The sequence below is a fragment of the Trichomycterus rosablanca genome, chromosome 18 (genome assembly GCF_030014385.1).
Source record: "Trichomycterus rosablanca isolate fTriRos1 chromosome 18, fTriRos1.hap1, whole genome shotgun sequence".
Taxonomy (NCBI): Eukaryota; Metazoa; Chordata; class Actinopteri; order Siluriformes; family Trichomycteridae; genus Trichomycterus; species Trichomycterus rosablanca.
The window spans coordinates 23,420,643-23,447,249 of NC_086005.1; the positions used below are offsets into that span (position 1 = coordinate 23,420,643).

General features: G+C 40.2%; 1 protein-coding gene across 1 annotated transcript in view; it reads left to right on the forward strand.

The window, feature by feature from the left end:
• The window catches only part of megf10 (multiple EGF-like-domains 10), a 42,568-nt gene that overhangs the window by 14,092 nt on the left and 1,869 nt on the right, over nt 1-26,607 (forward strand). Inside the window, exons 4-23 of the mRNA XM_063013569.1 lie at nt 89-189; nt 528-620; nt 9,153-9,399; nt 9,500-9,620; nt 9,872-10,008; nt 13,161-13,373; nt 15,076-15,250; nt 15,968-16,088; nt 16,468-16,631; nt 16,881-16,983; nt 18,532-18,678; nt 19,145-19,279; nt 19,745-19,873; nt 20,833-20,961; nt 22,217-22,345; nt 22,740-22,868; nt 22,987-23,214; nt 23,354-23,472; nt 24,093-24,216; nt 24,897-24,941. Coding sequence (XP_062869639.1) covers nt 89-189; nt 528-620; nt 9,153-9,399; nt 9,500-9,620; nt 9,872-10,008; nt 13,161-13,373; nt 15,076-15,250; nt 15,968-16,088; nt 16,468-16,631; nt 16,881-16,983; nt 18,532-18,678; nt 19,145-19,279; nt 19,745-19,873; nt 20,833-20,961; nt 22,217-22,345; nt 22,740-22,868; nt 22,987-23,214; nt 23,354-23,472; nt 24,093-24,216; nt 24,897-24,941 — 2,789 coding nt within the window. The remainder of the gene's footprint in view (nt 1-88; nt 190-527; nt 621-9,152; nt 9,400-9,499; nt 9,621-9,871; nt 10,009-13,160; nt 13,374-15,075; nt 15,251-15,967; nt 16,089-16,467; nt 16,632-16,880; nt 16,984-18,531; nt 18,679-19,144; nt 19,280-19,744; nt 19,874-20,832; nt 20,962-22,216; nt 22,346-22,739; nt 22,869-22,986; nt 23,215-23,353; nt 23,473-24,092; nt 24,217-24,896; nt 24,942-26,607) is intronic.

Consider the following 26,607-nt stretch of genomic DNA (forward strand, 5'->3'; position numbering starts at 1 on the left):
ACAAACAACAAGAAATTCGCCCAATTTCTTGTTGTGTGTTCCAATTACCATCTCATTTTCTCATCTTTCTGTCAAATTTTGCATTCAGGGTCAGCTACAAGACGGCATACAGGAGAGGAAACAAGACCATGTATCGCCGCAAGTCCCAGTGCTGCCCTGGTTTCTATGAGAGCAATGAAATGTGTGTTCGTAAGTATAAAAGTTTCTCACTCCAGTCGTTCATATCTTTCTTCAGCTTAAATTCCTAAAGACCTTAAACTTGTGTCTCTATGAATGCCACTTCTGTGCCCAAACCAAGGATGTCACTATTTTTCAACTCCAAACATCTTTGTTTTGATGCCTAGTCTGCTCTGTATTAGCCTGGTAGCTGCTCTGTTCAGCAGATCAACATGTGGTATTTTGTCGTTTGTTTGATGTTTGTTTTTCCCACTAGCTCATCTTCACTTTGGCTCTGTCTGTAAGAATGAAATCTGACCTAACTTTCCCTTGTTTTCTCTTTCTGCCTCTTCCACCCACCCCTTTTTCAGCGCACTGTGCTGAGAAATGCATGCACGGCCGCTGTGTTGCCCCCAACACCTGTCAGTGTGAACCCGGCTGGGGAGGAGCCAACTGTTCCAGCGGTAAGTCCTACAGCTGGAGCTGTCCGTTTATCTCTGCGCGCCCACACGCACACACACAGGCAAAAAAACAGCACACAAAAGATAGAAACCAGACTGACGCCAAAGGTCTTGGCTGTTCCTGATAAAATGAAGGGAGGTCTTTAAACACTGTTCTGTTCTGTTTACGTATGACTGAATCATGTGATATCTAGTTACTTTAGTTACATATTAAGATTTACCTTAGCATTTACCTTTATTACTGTCTTATTACTGATTAATATCAACTTTTGGATAAACTTTGGTGACCTAAAACTTTTTTTTTTTTTTTTGAAACTTGAAATTTTTACATACATACATACATAGAGCAAAAGATACATATTTGAGATATGTATTCCGTCACAGAGAAAATTTGTTACATATGTTGCAAACAGAAATTGAAAAACAAAAACATAACAGTCATGGTTACAGGTATCCCTTATCAAAATACAAATACATCAGTCAAACCTTAGGCATCATTCACTGTGTCATATTGTGTCCATTTCTCCCATTTAGTCACAAAGACATTTTGACCTAAAACTTTTTAATGTTTAGAACACATATAGAAAAAAGGGATGGCCAAATACCCAATGTTTGCAACTGGCCAAATGATGCTTGAACTTTGCCACAGTCTTTGTAAACCCACCTATTTTTAAAATTTTTTGTCTATTAGTATACATACATGCATTCATTATTATTATAATTATTATTTCTAATTTGATAGTGTTGTTGTCATGCATCGTTTTATGTTTTAGGCCATAAATATAAAACTCAGAATACAGTAGCAAAATTACTGTATCTAAAGCACTTATAATAGAAACCTAATAACGGTATCTGAGGCTCATAAATAACAGTTACAAAATGTGCAAACCATTTCACCATTTCAGCCATCCACAGAAAGGATATCTTACTGAATCAACTTTGAGACAGTGGAACGAAACAGTATTTATTAAGTGTTCTTGAAAGAAAAATAGTCCCATAATATGACATTATAAGTGCATTTAAACATAACCATCTTAACATTACCATCTTAGTACCCGTACAGCAAATGATTACACATATGCTGTAGGTATTAAATAGAGATTAGCTTGGGAAAAGATGAGGATTCCTATGTTAGATAAATTTTTTCTCTTTTTTATACATTTAGGAATTGTAAGATCTGACATAGTTAGCAGTGGCGCTGTAGCTCTACCTGGACATGTTAAAACACTACATAAAATTATTCTGTACATGTATAGCTTTACCTGTATATATTGTGTATGTAAGTAAATGTGTGTTTTGTATTTGATGCGTATTACAACTGTGAGGGACTATTAGCACAAGATTTTCACTCACCTTTCACACCTGTGTTAATGTGATGTGACAGTAAAAGTGATTTGATTTGATACGTAACTTTTACAACTAAGTCTGTATAACCTGAAGTGATGTTGGAATTCACTTTAATTGAAAGAACAGACAACTAAGCTTTGATGTTTTTACCCTACTGGAATGAGCAAACACTCATCTGATCTTCAGCTTCGGTGTTTATTCAGTCATACACTCTGTGAACACCGGCTTGATCTCGTGACCACACGACCAGGTGTGTTGACTGTAGAGTCATGATGCTCTTTAGCTGCTCGGCCTTTTGTTCGTCTAACGTTTCATGATCCCAATAAAAAGGTCATTGTTATATCTGCACTCTCGCTCAGTCCCTCGGGATTTAAACAGGCTTGTCTAGTCTGGTTTCATTGTTAGAAAGTAATGGAGTAATGGAGTAGTTGCCCACATGAAAGGAGTTGCTAACTTGATACTTTGTGATACGTTTGTGTGCGGAGCTTACAGTGGAGTCGTGATTCAAAGGCACGGCTGATTACTTTAGAGGATCTGAAATATCTGTAGGAATGTAATTGAAGTATGATGTTTGAAATTGGGAATCTTAATTGTTAATTAAAAATTGTAAGTCGTGATTCAAAGGCACGGCTGATTACTTTAGAGGATCTGAAATCTCTGTAGGAATGTAATTGAAGTATGATGTTTGAAATTGGGAATCTTAATTGTTAATTAAAAATTGTAAGTGCAACTTACAAAGTAAAACTTAATTTTATTTGTTAATATACAACTATTTCTGCATTTCTGGCCAGCAACAGATTTCTAAACAGTTGGGATTCCTACATAAAGGTGTGTAAATAAAGGCATTCCACCTGCCCTAGATCATCCTTGTAATAAGGGAACTGCCATTAGACTTCAATTATTAGTGAAGATTTTTAGTAAAGGGAAATGCCCTAGGTTGCCACTGTTGGGCCCATGAGCAAGGCCCTTAACCCTCAATTGCTTAGACAATATACAGTCACAGTACTGTAAGTCGCTTTGGATAAAAGCGTCTGCTAAATGCCATATGATGTACATGTAAATATGCCGCATGCCATTTATAGAAGCTGCACATACACAAAAGATGAAATAGGTTGAAAGATCAATCAAGACCAATTAGCTCAAACCTGAGTGGCTGTAATTGTTACCTAAGCAAAGTTTAGCTTAGTTTTTATCTTAATTTTCCAACATCTGTTTACAAAAAACATTCATATCAAGCAAGATGCACCAGAGTTAACTACTAGCTAGTTTCTTTCTGCAACTGAGTTGGCAATCCAGCAGTGTTTACATACTGTAAATTAGAAAGAAAGAGAAATAATTAGAGGAACGCTTTCACCAGTCTGCTTTTAAAAATACATAAAGCTCACTGACACTAATTGTGCAAATACAAAAACAGTGAAGCAACTTGAAGGCAAGGCTGGTCTTTTACTGTCCTGTAATTGTATTGTATTCTCAGTATAACATGGGATTAGGTTACTTCTCTCCCAAAACTATTGTGTTTCTGTATCTTTTTTTAGAATGCATTATTTGTCAGGCTAGCAGTTTTAGCAGCTTGTTGACCGATTCCTTATGGCCTCCTCTGGTTCCCTCTTTGAAAGAAGGTCTGGTGAAGCAGATACTGCCATTCATTTCCTCTAAATGACGCTCTGAGCCTCTCACTTTACAGGTCAAAGAACCCTAACAATGTGTCCCTGGGTTTTATTAGATTCAAGAAATGAAAAATGAATAGCTTTCCTCACAACAAAGGGTTAAAGAGGAGGAGAGCGATGGTAAAGAAATGCAGGAAATCACCTCAGGCATCAGTGCTTGTGATAATCTGATCTGGGGGCATCTGGTAACAACAGTGAAAAAGACTCCAGCACATGCTGTCTTTAACACTTTTACCCTTCAAATAAAAGTGGCACTTTGAATTAATGTGCCGCTCTCAGGTCGAACAAATCCGAGCCACGTTGTTTTACGCTGTGATGATGGATTAATGGCTGGAGCTGCAATAACACTTCTACAATTACATCCTAAAAAGGAGGAGAATATTAAAGGCAGGCCTTGACACTAATGCTCAGCGCAGCTGTCGTTCAGGTTTGTGTTTCAGCGTCAACAATTACGTGTTGGCTAGAAGTAAAACCTTGTTAAGTTCTTCAAGAGGCTGCTGAAAATGTATAAATCAATGCTGACTTTACATTTCTAATCTGTTTATGATAGCTGTACTGTTGGCTGCATTAAGCATTTTTTAAGAACATAAATGTAATACCAAACCTGTAAAACTCGCTGGATTTGTACGCTAGGTAAAGTTTGGGAGACCTACTATATTTATTCACTGTTGCTGAATGATTCATAGTGGGATAATTACTCATGCTCTTTAAGGTGTGACTTTTGTGGTCAACATTTGTGGTCCGTAATGTCCCATAAGGCCTCAGTGATGTCTGAATCTGGTAAAAAGATGCTTGACTTCATTCTATTGCTTCTCGATCCACTCCTAAACAGTATGTATGGAGTCATTATTATCCTGAATAATTGGAACATCATTAGAAAAAGAAATGTCTGCGCCATAGGGTTCACATGGTCTGGTAAAATTGACACAGTGGGTATTCTGCTAGCACACCAGCACTGAGATTTGAATCTCGGCTCTGCTACCGGTCGGATGGGCGCCATCTAGCGGGCACAACTGACCACTGAGTCTGCTGGGTGAGAAAAGACCGGACTAAGTGGATGGGGTCTTCAAACGCTGTGTAAGAAATGGATGAGCCTCATGTGCGAATCTACTGAAGCACGGGAAAATACAGGTAAATACACCCTCTTCAAATGCAATCCGGACCACCAGCAGCGAAAATTGGGAGAAAAAGGGAGAAAATGGTCCTGGGTTTAAATCCCAGGTAAAGTGGGTCCTTTTTGTGTGGAGTTTGGAGTTTCTCCCTGTGTCTGTGTGGGTTTCCTTTGGCTACTCCGTCTTCCTCCCACAGTCCAAAGACATGCAGTCAGGTTAATTGGAGATACTAAAAATTGCCCTTTAGAGTGAATGTTTGTTTGTGCAAGATGCAAGATCCTTCAGTAAATAGAATGTTGGCTTGTGTTATACCATTTTAGTGGAAACACACACTAAGCAAAGATGTATTTTGAAGTCCTGCAGTTTACTCTGTTCCTTTCCTCTACAGGGCATTGAGTCTCTTATTCAGCGGGACAATGGGGGCCGGTAATGTGCAGAATAAAGCATGGTGAGGCCTCCAGGTCCACTGTTTTAACTAGGTCAGGTTTTATACACAAAGCTTTCTCAATAAGAGAAGGTCTTGTCGGCGCAGACCCTTCCGAGGTGCTGTGATTATGCCTTGCGGAAACTCATTCGACTTTTCACCAGGACCAAAAAGCACTAATGTCGGTTTTTGCCCAGCAACAGTGCTGCAAATGGGTCCTGTGTATTCTCAGGAAATATGTTAGTTCTATGGTCATTTTCATATATTGACTAGGGGCAGCATATGTTGCAGGAGATATAGGGGTTCTCTAGATGTAGGTTCAAATCCACCAGTAGGGGAACAAGCTATTGTAAATTGAATGTATTACAGTAATCCCTCGCTATATCGCGCTTCGACTTTTGCAGCTTCACTCTATCGCGGATTTTATTTGCAATGGTGCAACTGGTTCGCGGATTTCTGCAGACAAGGGGTGTGTTTGAAAAGCTAGCTCTCTCTCTACATAGACGCATTTTACGTCATCCTGTGCGCGCTCCCGATTAGGAGGCTGTTCCAAATCCTAGATGCCTTAATATCCTCACTTCTTAACGTTTCAACGTTATTTTCACTGAAAAATGAGTGTGCATCCGACATTTCCTTAGTGATCAAGACAATCCCAGAATTCATTGCGGGTCAGGTGCTCCTCTCTCGCAGAAAAATAAACATGGCTGAAGGTACGGACAAACGAATGGAGTTCTTTTCAAACGTAAATAAAATATTACAGATTTTTAACTTGTATAAACTTGTACCGAGTGTTTTTATTTAAGTTCGAGTCAGGAAATGTAACCGTAAACGTTACATGAAGAGAGATGTTATATTGACGTTAGCATGCTGTGCTACCTCAATCCATTGGTTTTAATGACAAGATGCTAAATGCTAAAGCCGATGGAATCGGGTTATGAAAATAACCATATAAACACATGTTTTTACTTCACAGATTTTCACCTTTCGCGGAGGGTTCTGGAACGCAACCCCCGCGATCGAGGAGGGATTACTGTATGTGTAATTTCCCTAAGAATAATTATCGCCATGTCCAGGGTTGATTTCTGCTTGGCGCCCAGTATTTTAGACAAGGCTTAAGACACACCATGGCTCTGTTTATATGAAGATGATTAGGGTGATATCGAAGATGATTAGTGCTGATGTTATTCTAATCACTTCTTTTTTTGCTATTTTATTTATGGATTTTCTCCCTTGGCATCACCTGTTTGAAAGCACGTCAGAAATTAAATGCAGGAATAGATGTAGATTAACAAATGAAATAAAAACATGAAATATCTTGGGCTCATACTGTCTGCAATGAAATAGTTGAATAATTATTCTATGTATTTTTATTTAATTTTAATTTTTATCTCATAGCTTGTGACCTCACTGCAGTAATTGATGTCAGTTAATACGAGGAGGGTATATTTGCCTGACACACGCTCCTGGCGCTTATTTGCCCATACTTTGGTGAATTTGCGCATAAGACCAATATTCATGCACGGAGAGCCACGCATTGATCTCCGCGCTGCTCCACTTTCTGTACAGGCACCTCGGACTGCTAACCAGGGTCCTTGCACCCATTTTTTAGTCCGGTCTTTTCCCACCCAGCAGACTTTATTTGTCCCATTTTTGACTGCTGAAGGCACTGCCAAGTGTGCCTGCTAGGGGGCGCCCAGCTGACCATTAGCAGAGCTGGTACTTGAACTTGGGGAGTTTCGAATATCAGTGCTGGTGCGGTAGCGGGGCCAACGGGGCACCTTTTGATCACTTCTTAATGGGATTTGTCCTCATGGTTTTCATTAGACATTTTCCCCATCAGTATCTATCGATTTTAATATTTCCAAGATTCACACAGACTGGATATATTTACTGTCGGATCAGTTTAATTGTTTTGTACTGATGAAACATTTGCCAATTCTAGAGCTGGTTGATATGTTGACAAAAACATTCAGTGCCTGTATTATATTCTACTTTTTATTGTTATATGACATATAATGACATATAATGACTGTGATAAAGGATTTTGCTTTGTACACAGTCATGCTGGAACAGGAAACTGTTTCCATGTCTATGTACAATATTAGTAATCACTTCTCATTTAAAACTATTTTATATATCCATTTTCAGCTCTTACGTGGCTCTCCAGTCCAAATGCAATAATTACAAACACCTACAAGTGTCTTTTATAAAACATTTTAAATTCTTTAAAATGTGAAAAATCATCATCCTTAAACAGCTCACAAAGTTTATTGCTCTGTTAACAGCGCAGAAACGGAACAGCTGCTAACTTTTCTCAGCAACACTTCCAAGTTTAACTCGGCCCATAAAACAAAACTGAGGATCAGGGTATGGAAAACAACAACTGTGAGAACCGGGAGAAAAAAAAGCAGGGTTTTGAGGTCATTTAACCTCAGAGTGGCTAGTTACATCACTGCGTGTGTTAAATCCATGACTACGCGTCAAGACGTCAATGCCTGGGTTTGCCTCTTCAGCTTGTATTTTGTGGTGCACATAAGCATCCTCTCATCATCATCTTGGCTTATTTAATTGGAACGTGTGTAATCAGCATTTTAACACTGCTAAATGCGCTGTGCTTATTACAGGCTGGATGGCTCTTTATTTAAGCTTTATTAGTGGGGCAGACTTGAACACATAACACATTCATAATATCACACACTACCAAATACAAACCTATACACTATATCCACTGCCCACCTAGCTTAAGTTTAAAATGCTTGGCAACCTCTTTTCCACTTCAACATTTGAAACGCTTTCACTCAAAGCTGGCTTTAACGTCAACTTGCTTTGTGAACTCTATGATCAGATTTGTTTATTGGCCCCACAGTGCTCTTAATAGCTCAAACATGCAGCCTCTTAACCTAAAACCTCAGAACCGTAATGAAGCACTACCAATCCATTATTATCTTGTTTTAATTTTCTGGTTTTCATGGAGAAGCAAGTTTATTTTGACAGATGAAAGTGGGTCCAGGATAAACATGTGGTTGGGGTATTTGGGTATGTCCTGTGTACTTATGAGGGGAAACCTCACCTCTGCCATGGATTACAGATCTAAATCTGGGCTGATAAAATCAGTTTGGCGCAGTGGTCCTGTGATATTGGTTATTTAGTGGTGAGACCAAAATGACTAAAATAGTACTTTGTCCGCTGATATTGTTTTTTTGTTGATTAGGTTGAGTGGATTAGGATTTTGGGATTTTATGCTTGTAGCTTCCCAGTGCAACAACAGATAAACATTCATCCTATCAAACGACCTGAAATACCATACATGTTTCCACCGTGTAATGATCCATCACAGATGCCTCAGAGCCCAGAGAACTGGACGCCGCTTCTGGACATGGTTAACATAAATCTTTTTTTCTGGACAATAAAGTTTTAAGTGGCATTTGTGAATGTAACTCTGTATTGTAGTGCTTGACCAAGGTTTGCCAAAGTAATCCCTCACCCATGAGGTTATATCAGCTATTGATGAATGACAGATCTTGATGCAGTGATATCTGAGGGATCAGAGATCATGGGTGTTCAGCCTTGGCTTGCTCCTTTGCCCTTTACACACTGAAATTCCTCCAGATTCTTTGAACCGTTTAATGATATTATTCATTGTAGAGGGATCCTCTACCCATCTTTGTTTCTCAGAGACCCTTCAAGGATACCGCTTCTGTACCAAACCATGATTACAATCACCTGTTAACATTACCTGTTTGAAATCACATAATTATTTAATTTTTACTTCATTACTAGCCCTAAATTGCCTCCATCTCAGCTTGTTTTGGAATGTGTTGCAGGCCTGAAATGCAGGAATGGAGGTATATTAACAAATTAAATGAAGTTGAGCAGACAAAACATAAAATATCTTGTGTTCATACTGTCTGCTATGAAATAAAAGTCAAAGTAAAAACACACTGTGGGAAAATAAACTGAATGAGTGTGTTTTCTCTCCACACAGCATGCGACAGCACCCACTGGGGTCCTCATTGCAGTAACCGGTGTCAATGTAAAAACGGCGCCCTGTGCAACCCCATCACGGGCGCCTGCATCTGCACGACCGGCTACCGTGGATGGCGCTGTGAGGAAAAGTGTGAGGCGGGAACCTATGGCAACGACTGCCAGCAGAAGTGCCAGTGCCAGAATAATGCCATCTGTCACCACATCACGGGAGAGTGCACATGCAGTCCGGGCTACACTGGAGCATTGTGAGTCACATATATGAGCAAATAGAGAACAGCTGTATATTAATAATCAGATACAGTAGGGCTTTTTTAAATGATTTGTTTGTGGCTGTTTGCCGTGCAGTTGTGAGGATTTGTGTCCTCCGGGCAAACACGGGCAGCAGTGTGAGGAGCGATGTCCCTGCCAGAATGGTGGAGTGTGCCACCACATCACTGGAGAGTGCTCCTGTCCTGCTGGCTGGATGGTATTCACACATATTATGCTAAATTAATGAAGACATTTGACAGACATTTGAAGACATTTCAGAATTAATGTGATTATAATTAGGGATATTTTTTACAACCTGCCTTACTTTAATAACAATATTAATAATTGGATCATATTTATTCATTTTATTTAAATTTGATGAATTTCAGTTCTGACTGCTGGAAATGAATTGTTTTAATATAAATTATAAATACATTGTGTGTGTGTGATGCTTGTTTGTTTGCATAGGGGACTGTGTGTGGACAGCCATGTCCTGAAGGTCGATTCGGCAGGAATTGTCTCCAGGAGTGCCAGTGTCACAATGGAGGAACCTGCTCCTCCACCTTGGGCGAGTGTATCTGCAGTCCAGGCTACACCGGGGAGAGGTGAGACTCAAAAATCATATTCATACCATCACAGTGGTACCTTGTAACTCAACGTCAATTGGTTCTGGAAGAGGCATCGAGTTTAAAAGACGTTGAGTTTCAAGGTTTTATTTCCCATAAGAATGTATGAGAAACCTGTTAATGCGGTCCATGGTCCAGTGGAACTGCATATATTTTTGGCTAATGTAAAATAATGGGGTTGTTTTTGACACTTATACACTGACAATAACACAAATATAATATAAAAACACTGAAATACAGTTTCAGTCATTCGCACACGTCGAGTTTAAGGGTACAAATTTCTCGATTAAGGGTGTCAAGTTTCAAAGATTTCAAGTTTAGGGGATGTCGAGTTTCAAGGTGCCACTGTATATAGAAACCATTCATTTCTAAGTTTAATAACTTACAGTTCATTTATTTCATCATAGTGTGATGGATTTCTCTTTAAGCTTTATTACCCTTTATTACTGCACTGGCTGGATTTAACTTGCCATAAAAGTCATGATGTAAATTTATTATCTAGTGGAATTAGCTGATTGCTCATTAGTATAGCTGAATGAACAGGTCAGTTACAGTATCTTATTGATTCTTATGGATGCAGGATCAATAATAAAATACAGACAAACCTTGCAGCAAGGTCATATGGTAATTGACCTGTGAATTGAACTGTACCTAATACATGCTGTAGGAAAAAAAAATGCTTGAAAGAACAGGCAAAGTTCTTATTGTAATGTGTGTTTTAATGTCACAACATGTTCATATAATTCTGTACAGTTATTTATTTTAGGTCCAAATCTCTTTTGTACTGTAGTACAAAAATGCTTTCAAGTAAGCATCATCTAGCTCTGTAGCCACCAAGTCTGTCCTGTATGGGTTTGTACCACAGTCTTGACACTTAGAGGAAAACAAAGACAGTTCCATTTTTTACCAGACAGTGGTTTCTTTTTAAAAAACTTTCCTGACATAAAGGGAACACTATTGTAGCCACAGTCTCTGAATGAATCTGCCACTGATGTGGTGTAGTTTAGAAAAATCACAGCAGTAGGTAGGTAAGACTTCAGCAGTCACATGTACATACTTATTCCCATTTCTGAGTGGCAAGTGTATACAGTGAAACCATATTGGTCCTCGTGAGGTGTAATTACTGACGATTTCCCATGTGTTGCTATTGTTAGGAGCACTTATTTTGGTTTAGGTTAGTCCTTATGGTTAGATATGAGACAGCAGCTAGAGAACTGACTTTTTATTTGGTGGGAACTCTGAGCTTGTTGCTCTGTTGCTGTTGCTAAAGCTACATAAAGACTTTCTGCTATGTATTTTCATTGTATTTTGTGACCATATTGGTACCCATTTGTTTTCCTTAACTGGAGATCAGTGGAAGCACGGCTGTCCGTATCAGTACATCATTTTAATTCAAAGCAGACACTCGATGCAAACAGTTGTCCGCTTAGGTCTAATCTATTTTTGATTTAGTTTAAGTTCTTACTAGATAGATAGACTTTTATTTGCTGGAACCTCTGAGGATCTGTCTTTATTTAAGCAATCGAAGGGTAAGGGATCTTGCTCCGAGACACTGGGTTGTGATCATTATCAGCAAAGCAGTGAACATTCCAGCATAGGTGTTTTTTTTTAACACTGTCTACATTTTCTGACCACAATAATATGCAATCTCAATTTCCCAGCGAAATTGTAGTTGTATAAAATGCAGTAAAAACTAGAATCTTTGTTCATTCTCTTAAACCTTTATTTAACTGTCAAAAGTACGAAGAAAAGATTTCCAATGTGTTGACTGACCAAACGTTATGTGAATGTAAGCAAATTGTGTATTGGAAATAATTTTGTATAAATATTTGGATTTATGCTAAATAATTAGCTAGTTTAAAAGCTGGTGAAAAGGCAGAAGTATGCTGTAGGTGGCATCATTACAATTTTGTGGCTAATAAGTCTAGACTGAGTTGTGTAGAAGCAGAAATTGGGGCCTGTTGTAGAAATAAGACCAATGGGAACCAAACACTGCACCCATAATTACCAGCATCAGTGTACGCACCATATACTTAAGCATGCCAGGGAATGACAGGAATAGCGCTACAAATGCGTTTTTATGAGTTAATAAGTGCTTTGGCTTAAACAGACGTCATACGGAGCTTCCGACCAACTCCAAGCCCCGTACCACCACACCCTACGGGCTGGAAAATAGTCAACAAGCTGTTTTAAGGAGAGACATGTGGTTGTTAAAGCAACAGAGACAGACTTTCACTTTTAAAAAGATGGACGTCTGTGTGCTGCAGACTGCACCTGTGTCAGAACTAAACTAGTGTTACACAATGAGTGTTGATATAAGAGACCTCTTTATGGTGGATGTTGTTATGGTATTTTAATAGTATATTCTGCTCTGTAGGAGACGCCTGTCATAAAAATATGCAGCATTCTGCATGGAACTTAAATCAGTGGGAATCACTGCGCTCCTGGACAGTGGCCATGTGTTCCAATCCATTTTGCCAAACACCAGCTTTGGGAACAGTGTAGCCTGAGCCCATCTGCACAGATAATGGAAAGATAGGCATGTCCAAATGACATGAAATTAATTTCTCCAGCTTGACACACTCATTTTTCAAAAGACCAGCATGCCCTATATCGCTGGGCTGCCCTTCCATATCAGTGTAATTCCCTAGTGGAATAGGGAATGTTTGGAGAAGAGAAGGAGTCTTTAACAGCTTCAGCTATGTAGGGGCCTGGTAGAGCAATGTTTAGGAGATATAAGTATGCATTTCTTTACGCCAGCCTACAATGGAGTCTAACTAAGTGCCATACGGTCTATGAAGAGCAGCTTAATGCCTAATGTTTAAGTTCTTAATTAAAATTCTGTCCTCTACTATTTTATTTTATGTTACAATATTGTCGTCTGCTGCTGTTGAGCTGAAATTCAAACTGACGTCATTGTTGCATCTAGCAGTAAAAAAAAAAGTTGATCAACATTTGGCAATGTTTTGGGCAAAGTTACAGAAGGCCCCTTATTAACTCACAGTGTGCATAACTTTTAATACTCAGTCTAATACTCTCTAAGAAAATAGACTATAATCCCATAATTTACTTAAACAAGCATATATAATATGCTAGCATTGTGACGGATGGGTGTGTCTGTGTCTCTTCAGGTGCCAGGACCAGTGTCCTATTGGCAAGTACGGTGTAAAGTGCCGGCAGACGTGTCGCTGTGAAAACGGAGCCAAGTGCTACCACATCAGCGGCGCGTGTCTGTGCGAGCCAGGCTATACGGGCGAGATGTGCGAGACCCGGATCTGCCCAGAGGGCATTTATGGCTCCAAGTGTGACAAAACATGCCCATGCCATGGTTCAAACACCAGAAGGTAAGACAGACAGGACTCAACTATTCCATTTATCTGCTTGTACAAAAAATGAAAGGTGAAAAGAGGGGGGTTATGAGGATTTCTGTACTGAAATCTATTTGTGTAGGTGAAGATTTAGCTTATATATGGATTTATATCAAATATGATATAAAATATGATTTATATCAAATCATTTATTATTGTTTTCTCTTACAATTCAGTGAAAAAAGAACATACAATTGAAGTCAAATTTAGATACAAATTTAGATAAGAGTTTTTTCTGTGCACATATACTTAAAGTTAGTTTGACAGCACACTTTAAAACAAGTGCAAGTTCCCGGGTGGTGCAGCAGAAACACATGCTAGCGCCCCAGTGGTAACATTTTTAATTCAGAAGTTCAAATCTTAGCTCTGCTATTGGCTGGCCGAGCACCTACAAGGACATGATGTCCCCCAAAATGTAACTGTATTCTGTATTTTCAAAATGTATCTAAGACTGAAGGTGTGGCATGGTGGTGCAGGCAGTAGTGTGGGCGCAACACAGCTTCAGGATCATATAGATCCTGAGAACAGTGTTAAATCCCTGACTTTAGTTACTGTATGAATTTGGAATATTCCTTCTGTTTCCATGAGCCTCTATTGAATATTCCAGAAATATGCCTGTAGGTGGATTGGTTACTTTAAATTATTACCAGGAGTGAGGATATGGATGTGCATAGAATACCACGAGTCAGACTGCCACCCTGTCTTGTGTTCCCGTCTTGCACTCGGTGTTTCCAGAATGGCGTCTGACTAAATTAAAGCAGTAACTAATTATAAATAAATCAATTATTTAATCATGGAACAAATACTTAGGGCTTGTCGAAGTAAGATAAAGTTAAACAAAAAGGGCTGTTAAGACATGTTCTGAAGGGTCAGTGTTAATGTTTTAACGACAGTTACTGGACACACACACACTCACAGTTTGCTATTGTGTTTATGGTGTTGTGTGAGACTGGCGAGCACAGCTGAATGCTACCATGTGTTGTGTGTTAGGACAGCTGTCACACGCTCGGTCAATAGAGCTGCTGTTTCAATAGAGGTGCAGCCAGCTGCCCACCAACAGGTACTGGGTGGATGAACTACTGCCCAAACCAACAAGCTCACCAACAGCAGCATGCCCTATAAATCCTTCCCGCCTTTTAGTTTAAAATCATCAGCTCCACCTACTAGAAAACATTCATGACACATTAAGAGATGTGTAGTGTCCTTTTGGGAAAATAAGATTAAAAAACAACCTTTTAAATTATCAAAAATAAATATTCCTCACAAAATGACATACATTTAAAAAACAAAATGGGCTTTTTGTTAAAAATCTGTTCCTTTTTATGGGTTATTCCACCAATTTCCTCCTCAATCTAGTTTCCATATTTCTATCGCAATATTCTTGCCGCCGGTAGACCTTCCCATACCCCCATCATCCCGACATGTGTTGAGGCACCTCAAACAAACAGCGGAGGCTGTGTCTGTTGGACGCCTGGTCAGGTCAATAGCACAGCTGAGATTTTAACTCGCTGAGATTTTAACACGCAAGCTTAAGATCTCATTTCATAACATTAATTAATGTGTTTTTATATGCAGAACAAGTTCAGTTTTAGGTTCAGCCATCTGTGATGATCAAACGTCAATATTATACAAATTAAAACAAGAAGGTAGACGATAATTAATCTCTTTCTTTTTCTAGCTGCCACCCTGTATCAGGTGAGTGCTCATGCCAGCCTGGTTGGTCAGGTATCTACTGTAATGAAACCTGTCCCCCTGGCTTCTATGGCGAGGAATGCCAGCAAGTTTGCCGGTGCCAGAACGGTGCAGACTGCCACAGTGTAACAGGAGAGTGTATCTGCGCTCCAGGTTTTAAGGTAATCAACCGTTTTTTATTTCTTTAGTGTTTGGTAAAATATTTTTTGTAAGTATTCTGTAAGGCCAATGAATTCTACTCTACTCTACTAACTAATGAATTCTGTATGAACAACAGCCAATCATTGTTCATGTAGGCGCCCAGCAAGTTCAAGTTCTTAATTACAATACAAGTTCTTAATTAAAATTCTGTCCTCAGTGGTAAAAACTATTTCATTTTGTGTTACAATATTGTTGTATCACAGCCCATCTACCAAGAGGTGCATACAATTTAATTATAGGAAATAAATAATAAGCCTCCAAATTTGTTGTACAGAGTTGTTTTGTGAAAAGAAACCTTGGTGGCCTGCACAGAGCCCTGACCTCAACGTTATTGAACTTTGCCATGCACTGAAAGGTCGATCATGAGCCAGGCCTTCTCGTCAATCATCAGTGCCTGACCTCAAAATGCTCTTTTTAAGCACCCGGGTGGTGCTAATTTGTGTTAATAATTTGTGGTGTCTAAATATTTTACCATTATGTTCTTTAAACATCAATATTTAATCCTATAAATACATACTTTGTAGTTAATATTTAATTTTATAAGTGTACATTTGAGGTGCATGTGTGAACTGGCTGTATGTTCAGTAGAAAAAACAATAGTGGTTAAATTCTTCTTTTCTCTTACTGTATTTAATGTGTGTATTTGTTTGCTAATTGAATAACTAATTATTGTTTAGGGTGTCGATTGTGCTGTAAAGTGTCCTGCAGGGACTTATGGAGTGAACTGCTCTTCTGTTTGTACCTGTAAGAATGGCGCTACTTGTTCTCCTGTGGATGGATCCTGCACATGCAAAGCAGGTAAATACATCAGATTTTTTTGGCAGTTATTTGCTTTTGCAGAAATGAGGTTTATGGTCATTAGACAAACATTATAGCAGATTGTTTTGATAAGTGTTATATATTGTGGCTCAGCTTGTGGTGGGTGGGGGTATCCTGACCAGGATTGTGATGGGTACGGTTTTCCCAGAATGCAGTGCAGTGGGTGCAGTGTTGCAACACAAATCCATCTTAAGGCTTCTGTTATATCCCAAGACATATCTGTACAAAAAATCTGACCTGCTTGGAATTTAAGCCTTTGGATCCCAGTGGTAGTGGGCTAGTAAAAGTTACAGCTGTGCCACCTGTGTGCCCTGTAAATGTTATTAAACTCTAAAAACATATGTTTCGTTTAACCCAGGCTGGCATGGAGTACACTGCTCTATAAACTGCCCGAGTGGTACATGGGGACTGGGCTGTAACCTCACCTGCTTGTGTGGGAACGGTGGAGCATGTAATGCCCTGAATGGCCAGTGCACGTGTGCTCCAGGTTGGAGAGGAGAACGATGTGACCAGCACTGCCAGGTGGGTATACACAGCTACTACATACATTATTTAATAGATTATGGGCCATTCCACCTAATGGATGCCATTTGCATGTATAGTAATCTTGTTGACTCACTTTTAATTGCATACGTATAATATGTTTTATAGAATTGATTCTATATATGTTTTAGTAATGGGTGAGGCTCACTTCTGAACTCAATAATTAGTATTACATGTTAAAGAAATTATGTAGCTTTACATGTAAGAGGTGTTGTGTGATGTTTTCAGGATGGAACGTATGGTGTGGAGTGTCAGGAACGATGTGACTGCAGTCATGCTGATGGGTGCGACCATGCCACTGGCCACTGCCGCTGTCTTGCAGGCTGGACAGGTGAGCTCTATCTGTGCTATTGTTACACCTTATTGAGCTGCTGTTACCTGTGCATATTTAGGGGTAGCCATACTGGATCATTCTGGTCCACATATCTGTCCCTCAGGATCTCAATGGTAGTGGGATAGCATCTTTTTACTTACACAATATAGGCTATATATCTATGTCTATATATCTATTAGATCTAATGGCAGGGATCATTGGCAGCAACATTAGGTCTTGGTCCGAGGTCATGCATACGGATGTCACAGTTAGTGCCCTCCTCCTAAGGCATTGAGCTGCAGATTCATAAAGAGGCTTGCTTCATACAGCAGAAGCAAGTCAGTTTTAATCTCCTTGTTGATTGCTGCCATAAATAGAGAGGGATTTTTAGATTGGTCTAAAAAATACAAGCATTCTCCTCTTCGCTCCTCCTTTTCTGCTCCCCTCTGTGCTAATTTCTTTCCATCTCCTTTAGTCCACTCCCTCCTCCTCACCCCTCCTACTTTTTTCCCATTGTGCCACCTTTCATTACTGGACGTCCTCTACGCAGGCAGCATATTGATCATGTTGTGTGTTGCGCCGGCCCTTTAAATTCGCCGCATTTCTTCAGAGCTACTTATCTTGAGTTTGTAGCAAGCTTTTCCTCATTGCCTAGCAACACTCACAGGTCCTCAAAGAGGTCTTTGTCCCATGTCTTGGCACAGAGATCCATCACAATACTGCTTATTGCCACACAGCCTGATGGGAAAAAGTCTGAGAAACACAAAAACAAAGATATAATCATTTAGTCATGTCATATCTCCACTTGGTCAGTTCTTTACGAATTTGAGTTTTGATTGTCCTCCATGTAATTATGAGGATGAATTTTATTCACCGAGGGTCAAAAATCTCAGTATTTCGATGTCAAGTTGACAAAAATTTGATTTTTACTCATTGCTAGTACTAAATTTAATCAGTAACACAGTTTTGTCCAACTGACTGCAGGTAAATAACTATGGAATGGCCACATGCCAACTCATGCAACTCAGTTTTTTATTCATTCATTGTCTGCTTTACTACTACTTTACCACTACTTTATCCTGGTCAGGGTCATGATGGGTTTGATTCATTGGGCGAAAGGCAGGAAACCCAAGAGTTTAAACAATTAGTATTGAATAAGGGAAATAAAACTTGGTTATGAGGAAACCCTGACAAATATTCACAACTTTTCCATTGTTATATGGGTTGCCAAAGCGGATGTAGTCTGCATACCAGATTTGGCACAGTTTTTACACCATTATACCGATACCCTTCCTGAAGCAACAAGTGTGCCTCCTAATGGCTAGGCTTTTTTGGCCATTCATGCCCTTCTTGGACATTAGCCAATCATGTCCATGCAGACACCTTATTGGCCAATAGCACCACTGATGTTTGACCCCCTTTTTTAACAGATGTGCCACCTAAGTGCCCACTCACAGCTTTTGCATAACTAAGTTAGTTAGTATTTCATCCCCACTATGTCCACTTATGCCCACTTGAAATACAGCTCATAAAATGTTTTTGTGTTGGTGTATTTGTTCATGTCAGGGATCCACTGTGACAGCGTTTGTGCTGAGGGTCTCTGGGGGCCAAACTGCTCAGTGCTCTGTAACTGCAAGAACGGAGCATCCTGTTCACCTGATGAAGGAACCTGTGAGTGTGCCCCCGGCTTCAGAGGAACCACATGCCAACGGAGTAAGTATTCTGGCTAGTTTGCTAAAGTTGCTGATGAGTGCCATGTTTAGATATTTACCCCATTTTTACCCCAACTGTTTTAGTGTTGTTATTTTTTCCCCCAATTTAGCATAGCCAAATTGTCTTCTGCTATTGGGGACTTCTTAATCGCGTCAGAGGAGGGTATATTTACCTGAGCCCTTCTATTCGCCCATACTTCGGTTGATTTGCATGTAGGCCAGTCTCTCCACTTCTGTACAGGCGCCTTGGGCTACTACTTACACAGCATCAAAGACTCCACCCCATTTTTAGTCTGGTGTTTTCCTACCCAACAAACTAGTGGCCAATTTTGTCTGCTCTAGGCACTGCCAATTGTGCCTGCTAGAGGATGCCCAGTCGACGGGTAGCGGAGCTGAGATCCAAACTCAGTGAGTCCAACTGTACTAGTGTTAACTGCTGTGCTCATGTTGTCTTGTTATCCCTACAGTTTGCTCTCCTGGGTACTTTGGGCACCGCTGCAGTCAGGCGTGCCCACAGTGCGTCCACAGTAACGGCCCCTGTCATCACGTCACAGGCCAGTGTGACTGTCTTTCTGGTTTTAAAGGAGCGCTCTGCAATGAAGGTGAGAATGAGCTTATGAAAATAAGAATAAACCCATTTGTGTGATATCAGGCTGGCTTATAACTATGATAACAACTATAAAACTACTTTTACTGCCATAATAATAAATAAATACACAATTCATGACAAAGGAAAACCTATCACAGGGCTTTGTCCTTAGACGTAGCCAATCATGTCTGTGTAGACACCTCACTGGACGGTAGCACCGCTGAGATTCAAACCTGCAAGTGTAGTACATTTACATATATGTTTTTATCCAAAGCGACTTACAGTTATGACCAAATACAATGCAAGCTATTCTGATTACTAGTCCAGTACTTTAACCACTGAGCTACCATTGCCCTCTCACTAAAAAAATCTCACTATATAATGTAGGACTTTTAAAACAGACAACAGAATTTATTTCTTTATTGCATAACACACCATATCAAAATAGTGATTGTTAATTTTTTTTGTGTCCACACAGTGTGTCCTAACGGCAGGTTTGGAAAGAACTGTGCCTCGACATGCACCTGCACCAATAATGGCACATGTAACCCTATTGATGGCTCGTGCCAGTGTTACCCAGGCTGGATTGGGAGTGACTGCTCACAGCGTGAGTATTAATTATTATTTTAATAAATGTGAATTTATTGTTTTTGTATTTCGTGTATAAAATTTGCCTGCCTTGACCTGGCAGACTGCCCCCCTACCCCCCATCCCATGCACACTCGAATTGGGACACAGTGACGGAGAGCTAAATTAAATGATCATTTTAACATAATATTTTCGGACAGGCATGATCAGGAATGGCCCCTGGGGCCTGCTCACAACCTGCTTATATGATTTTATTGATCTGAGCCTGTCAATATGAGCCTAAATAATTATACATCAATAAATTTACAACGTTAATACTATAGTACCAAATGAAGCAGGTCAGCGGTTTGTTAAGAGTTAATTAGAAGATCTTTGGAGCCCCCTGCTGGCTGGAACCAAAAAAATCAACCAAACGTATTCAACATATGTATTAATGTATTAAGGGGCATTGTTAGGGATTGTGGGCCCCATAAAATGATATAACATGGGCCCCCACCACCCCAGGCCACAGCAGACAAGCATGCAGAACTTTTTTCTCCTGTCTTAGTTTTATTTTTGTCCATTTTATTTCTCTTTAAAAACTATAAAGACATGAGGGTGCTTTGGTGGCACAGCGGTAAAACACAGTAGGCCACCAGTGCTGACATTTCGAAATTGCATGTTCAAACCTCAGTTCTGCTATCAGCCGACTGGGCGGGCACCTATACAGACAGTAATTGACTCGTATGGAGGAGGGAGGGATGGGGGGATTCCTGAAAACTGCTGCAATTATGACCTCTGCTGACTGGTCTATGGTGCCTGCACAACAGGGGATAATGGAGATCAGTGCGTGACTCTCCGTGCATGATACGGATCTCCATATGAACCCACCTGGTTGAGGTGAAAAGAAGCGGTCGGCTACTGCACACATGTGGTGACTGTGGTCCAGTGTCCAGCTTTTCACTGTTATAACTGTATGTGATGTGTTTGGTCTTGTAGCATGCCCTCCTGGTCACTGGGGTCCGAACTGCATTCACACATGCAACTGTCATAACGGAGCCTACTGCAGTGCTTACGATGGAGAGTGCAAATGTACACCCGGATGGACCGGCCTTTACTGCACACAGCGTGAGTACACAAACTCAAAATAGCTTCTTATTACCAAATAACTACGCTAAATGTGATTTCATACAATTATAAATGATTATTATTAACAGGTTATTAATATTATAAAATGCAGCTTGCATTCCTAATATTCTCTAACACAATTTTAGGACAGATAGAGGTAAAACAGTTTACACTAATAATATGATTTGAGTGACTTGTTTCCAACACCCTGTAAAATCAGAGCCACAAAAATTCAGGCAGGTCTTACCCAGTATTAGTATGGTGTTTCTAATAAAGTGGCCAGTGAGTGGAAATATAATATATGTATATAAAATGGTTTTTAGGAATGTGAACAGCTGTAGGTTATGGATTTTCATCCACAATCCAATTCAAGTGGCAAAAAAAGCACAAGCAGGTCAGACATGTCTTGAGGGTGAAAGCTTATTTTTGAAGCCTTATTTACAGCAGTATATCCATCAACATGACAGCCTGCTCCAAACGACCTAACAAGATTGATAGCACTACGCTCAACATGACTCTTTAGATCACTTGGTAGCTTTTGTATTGGTTGGGAATGAAATTTAACCCATTCAGAATTATCTGAAATACCTCTTTAGGCATGATTTTTGTGTATTGCAGGTATGTTGTCCACTCCTAAAATGCATTTAAGCTTGGAAAAAAAACACAAAAAATGTCCATGCCATATAGAATGTATTAGTACGAGTGTTCTTCAAAAAGTTTTCGCACTTTTTTTACTCTATTTATTAAGAATTTCAAAAACTTCAACTTTCAACTTTTTAATGTCATCAGCAAAAAATATTTGTGCTTTAGAGCGTAGCCACTGATGCGCCGCTGCTTTCACATCATCATCACATGAAAATCATCTTTTTATTAAAGCTTCTTTGAGCATCCAAAAAGGTGGAAATCATATGGCGCTAAATCCAGACTATAAGAATCTCTCAGTGTCTCAGACATGACCGATTACTACTCCTCCCACCCTCACCGTTTCCAACCAAAATATAAAGGTGCGGAAACTTTTTGAAGATCCCTCACAGTTATTATAGTGTATTACATTCAGACATTTATCATTTCTTGTGTCATTTTTTGAAATTATTAATTAATTTAGCACAGTTATTCAGTAAAGAGCAGTTATTACGCCAAGTTGCTTTACTTGTTGTTTGTATTTGGTTCTGTTGTTTCAAACCAATTGGTTGGCATCTGTATGTGATCTGTATTCTCAATACTTATAACCGAAGTGGATGTGTGTGCACTGCAGGCTGTCCGTTAGGTTTCTATGGTAAAGACTGTTCCGAGACCTGTCAGTGTCAGAACGGTGCCGACTGTGACCACATCTCCGGGCAGTGTACCTGCCGCAGAGGCTTCATGGGACGACATTGTGAACAAAGTGAGTGAATTACATGGAATGGCCTGGAATTATATAGTAATAGAGCCAATAGTGTTTGGTTTTAAATAGGGGTGTCCAAACTACAGCGTGCAACACAAGTTTGCCATTTTAATTTACAGAAATTAACCCCTTAATTAGAGCTTAGTAGTCACAATAAAGGTGCACCCAAAATGAAAAGGTCCCTAATAATGAATAATGTCTGTTATAAATAGAAATAGTAAAACAACTGGCAGCTAGCCTGTCAGTTCAACCGTCAGATAACCTTTATCGTGTGGCCCTTAATAAGAAAAGTTTGGACACCCTTAGTCTGACTTGATTGAATTTTTTCCTTCATAATCCTGGAGTGATGAAAGAGGATAACAAATTAACCAGAAGTCTCTGTTTGTGCTTATAGAATGCTTGCCCGGGACATACGGCTTCGGTTGCAGGCAGATGTGTGACTGCCTTAATAACTCCACCTGTGATCACGTGACAGGGACATGCTACTGCAACCCGGGCTGGAAAGGTGCCCGCTGTGACCAAGGTAGAAACCGTGGCGTGAGCATTTTTCTCCAAATCTAACTATAAGGGAGTAACTGAGCCAAAGTGTTCAGAGAAATGTCTACCAGTATGTCTGATGTTTATTCTTATCCTCTGTTCAGCTGGCGTAATCATCGTGGGCAACCTTAATAGTCTGACCAGCGCAGCTGTGCCAATCGATTCCTATCAGGTTGGTGCCATCGCAGGAATCATAGTTCTGGTTCTGATGGTGCTCTTCCTCCTGCTCCTTTTCATCATCTACCGAAAAAAGCTAAAGGGCAAGGAGCCCGCAATGCCCTCCGTCACATACACCCCTGCCATGCGGGTTAACGCAGACTACACCATTACAGGTTAGTACTCTGACTCAAGCTGCAGGTGACATCTGAATAATGCTGTGTGCCATAACTTGGTGTAGTGTAGGTGTTGGTGTGTGTGTGCTGCTTGTTTGACTCATTTATCTCAACTTTTACCACTTAACACTTTTTTTAGATTCAATGCCCCACACAAACGAGGGTCCTCCTAACAGTAACTACTTCTCCAATCCCAGCTATCACACTTTGGCACAGTGTACTAGCCCAACTCGTGTCAACAACCTGCCTTACGGAAAGGTAGGTCCATTCACTCTAAATGAAGAAAAAATATATATATTGAAGAAAAAATAAAATATTGCCTAATTTAGTGTAATTTGGTGCCAACTTTTCATCATAAAAGATAAATCATAAATAGAAATAAGGCTTATTTAAGAATATGAATCTTGTGAATAGTAAAAGGTTTGTTGAAATTCTAGGTTATTGGTCGGCTGGGTGCCCTCTAGCAGGCAGAATTGGCCTCCAGTCTGCTGGGTGGGAAAGACCAGACTAAGGGGTGGGGTTATCGATGCTGAGTAAGGAAAGTGGAGAAGCGCAGGGATTGGGGCGTGGCTGTCTGTATTCGAAGCCGACCTCAGAAGGGATTGGTGGACTGCACATCATAGGGAGTGGGAGGTGAATATACACCCTCCTTGGACACCATCAGGGTCCCCAGCAGCATAATGGCTGCACTAAATTGGGAGAGAAAGGGGGTAAAATGTATTAAAAAAGTATGTATGAAATTCATATTATTTCCAGACAGGTGCAATATCAAATAACTGTTCTATTATTTAGGTATATAAGTGTAATTGTGTTTAAATTGCTACAACATTATTATCATGTTTGTAGATGTATTCACTTTCTATCAATTTTCATGTTAGACAAAGAACAACCAGTTGTTTGTTAACCTGAAGAATGTGGAACAGAGAAAGCGGCCGTCACTGAGGGATCACACTGGAACCCTGCCGGCTGACTGGAAACAAGGCAACTGCTTTAATGAGCTTGGTGGGTAGTGAGCTTTGACAAAGACTACAATGATTTTCTTTACCTTAGATAATGAATAAAGCTAATGCTCAGGAATCAAAGAGATTTGAAGGAAAGTGCTGAGTCATCTTCTACAAGATTTTCCAAAAGTCACACAGACAGACTGCAAAGAGAGAAAGTCATGTCTAAAAGAGGCAGAACAAAGGCGGGAGCCAAACACTAGACTAAGGGCGCAATCACTTTTGCGCTGGCTGTGCTGTTGTTTCCTATGGAGTGTGGCGGTGCTGCTTAGCTTGCAGTTGTGCTTCCCTAGGTGGTGGCATCCATGCACTTTTGCTGCCTTGGGCTCGCTATTGGGCCGCTGACCTTTTCAAAGCGCCTCCAATGAGATGAACTGTTTGAAATGACGCGGTAAATGCGTCATGTGCAAGCCTGTCTGTATTTCATGAGATAAATTAGCTTAAATATCCAAGGGTGATATGAGTGTTTGTGAATGTGGATGTTTTTACTTATTCTCACTTTGTATAAATCCATGTTTTGTTTAACGATTTGAAAGTATTTAATGTTACAATTTAGCCTCTCACATCCATGCAGTGATAGTCTCTTTTTTCATTTAAATGTTCTGTTATGCAAAAATTTGTTTGGGGATTTGGGCACCCAAAAATAAAAAAAGTAAATAAATGTGTCTTTTATTTATTTAGGAGCTTATGGAATTGACAGACGTTATTTGGGAAAATCTCTTAGAGGTAAGCAATGCAAATACTTGCAAAAAATTTATATATACAGTGTATCACAAAAGTGAGTACACCCCTCAGATTTTTGCAAATATTTGATTATATCTTTTCATGGGACAACACTATAGACATGAAACTTGGATATAACTTAGAGTAGTCAGTGTACAACTTGTATAGCAGTGTAGATTTACTGTCTTCTGAAAATAACTCAACACACAGCCATTAATGTCTAAATAGCTGGCAACATAAGTGAGTACACCCCACAGTGAACATGTCCAAATTGTGCCCAAATGTGTCGTTGTCCCTCCCTGGTGTCATGTGTCAAGGTCCCAGGTGTAAATGGGGAGCAGGGCTGTTAAATTTGGTGTTTTGGGTACAATTCTCTTATACTGGCCACTGGATATTCAACATGGCACCTCATGGCAAAGAACTCTCTGAGGATGTGAGAAATAGAATTGTTGCTCTCCACAAACATGGCCTGGGCTATAAGAAGATTGCTAACACCCTGAAACTGAGCTACAGCATGGTGGCCAAGGTCATACAGCGGTTTTCCAGGACAGGTTCCACTCGGAACAGGCTTCGCCAGGGTCGACCAAAGAAGTTGAGTCCACGTGTTCGGCGTCATATCCAGAGGTTGGCTTTAAAAAATAGACACATGAGTGCTGCCAGCATTGCTGCAGAGGTTGAAGACGTGGGAGGTCAGCCTGTCAGTGCTCAGACCATACGCTGCACACTGCATCAACTCGGTCTGCATGGTCGTCATCCCAGAAGGAAGCTGACGCACAAGAAAGCCCGCAAACAGTTTGCTGAAGACAAGCAGTCCAAGAACATGGATTACTGGAATGCCCTGTGGTCTGACGAGACCAAGATAAACTTGTTTGGCTCAGATGGTGTCCAGCATGTGTGGCGGCGCCCTGGTGAGAAGTACCAAGACAACTGTATCTTGCCTACAGTCAAGCATGGTGGTGGTAGCATCATGGTCTTGGGCTGCATGAGTGTTGCTGGCACTGGGGAGCTGCAGTTCATTGAGGGAAACATGAATTCCAACATGTGCTGTGACATTCTGAAACAGAGCATGATCCCCTTCCTTCGAAAACTGGCTCAACTCATGGCAGTTTTCCAACAGGATAACGACCCCAAACACAACCTCCAAGATGACAACTGCCTTGCTGAGGAAGCTGAAGGTAAAGGTGATGGACTAAACCCAATTGAGCACCTGTGGGGCATCCTCAAGTGGAAGGTGGAGGAGTTCAAGGTGTCTAACATCCACCAGCTCCGTGATGTCATCATGGAGGAGTGGAAGAGGATTCCAGTAGCAACCTGTGCAGCTCTGGTGAATTCCATGCCCAGGAGGGTTAAGGCAGTGCTGGATAATAATGGTGGTCACACAAAATATTGACACTTTGGGCACAATTTGGACATGTTAACTGTGGGGTGTACTCACTTATGTTGCCAGCCATTTAGACATTAATGGCTGCGTGTTGAGTTATTTTCAGAAGACAGTAAATCTACACTGCTATACAAGTTGTACACTGACTACTCTAAGTTATATCCAAGTTTTATTTCTATAGTGTTGTCCCATGAAAAGATATAATAAAATATTTGCAGAAATGTGAGGGGTGTACTCACTTTTGTGATACACTGTACATGTGTGTCAGTATATACATTTGGCACAGTA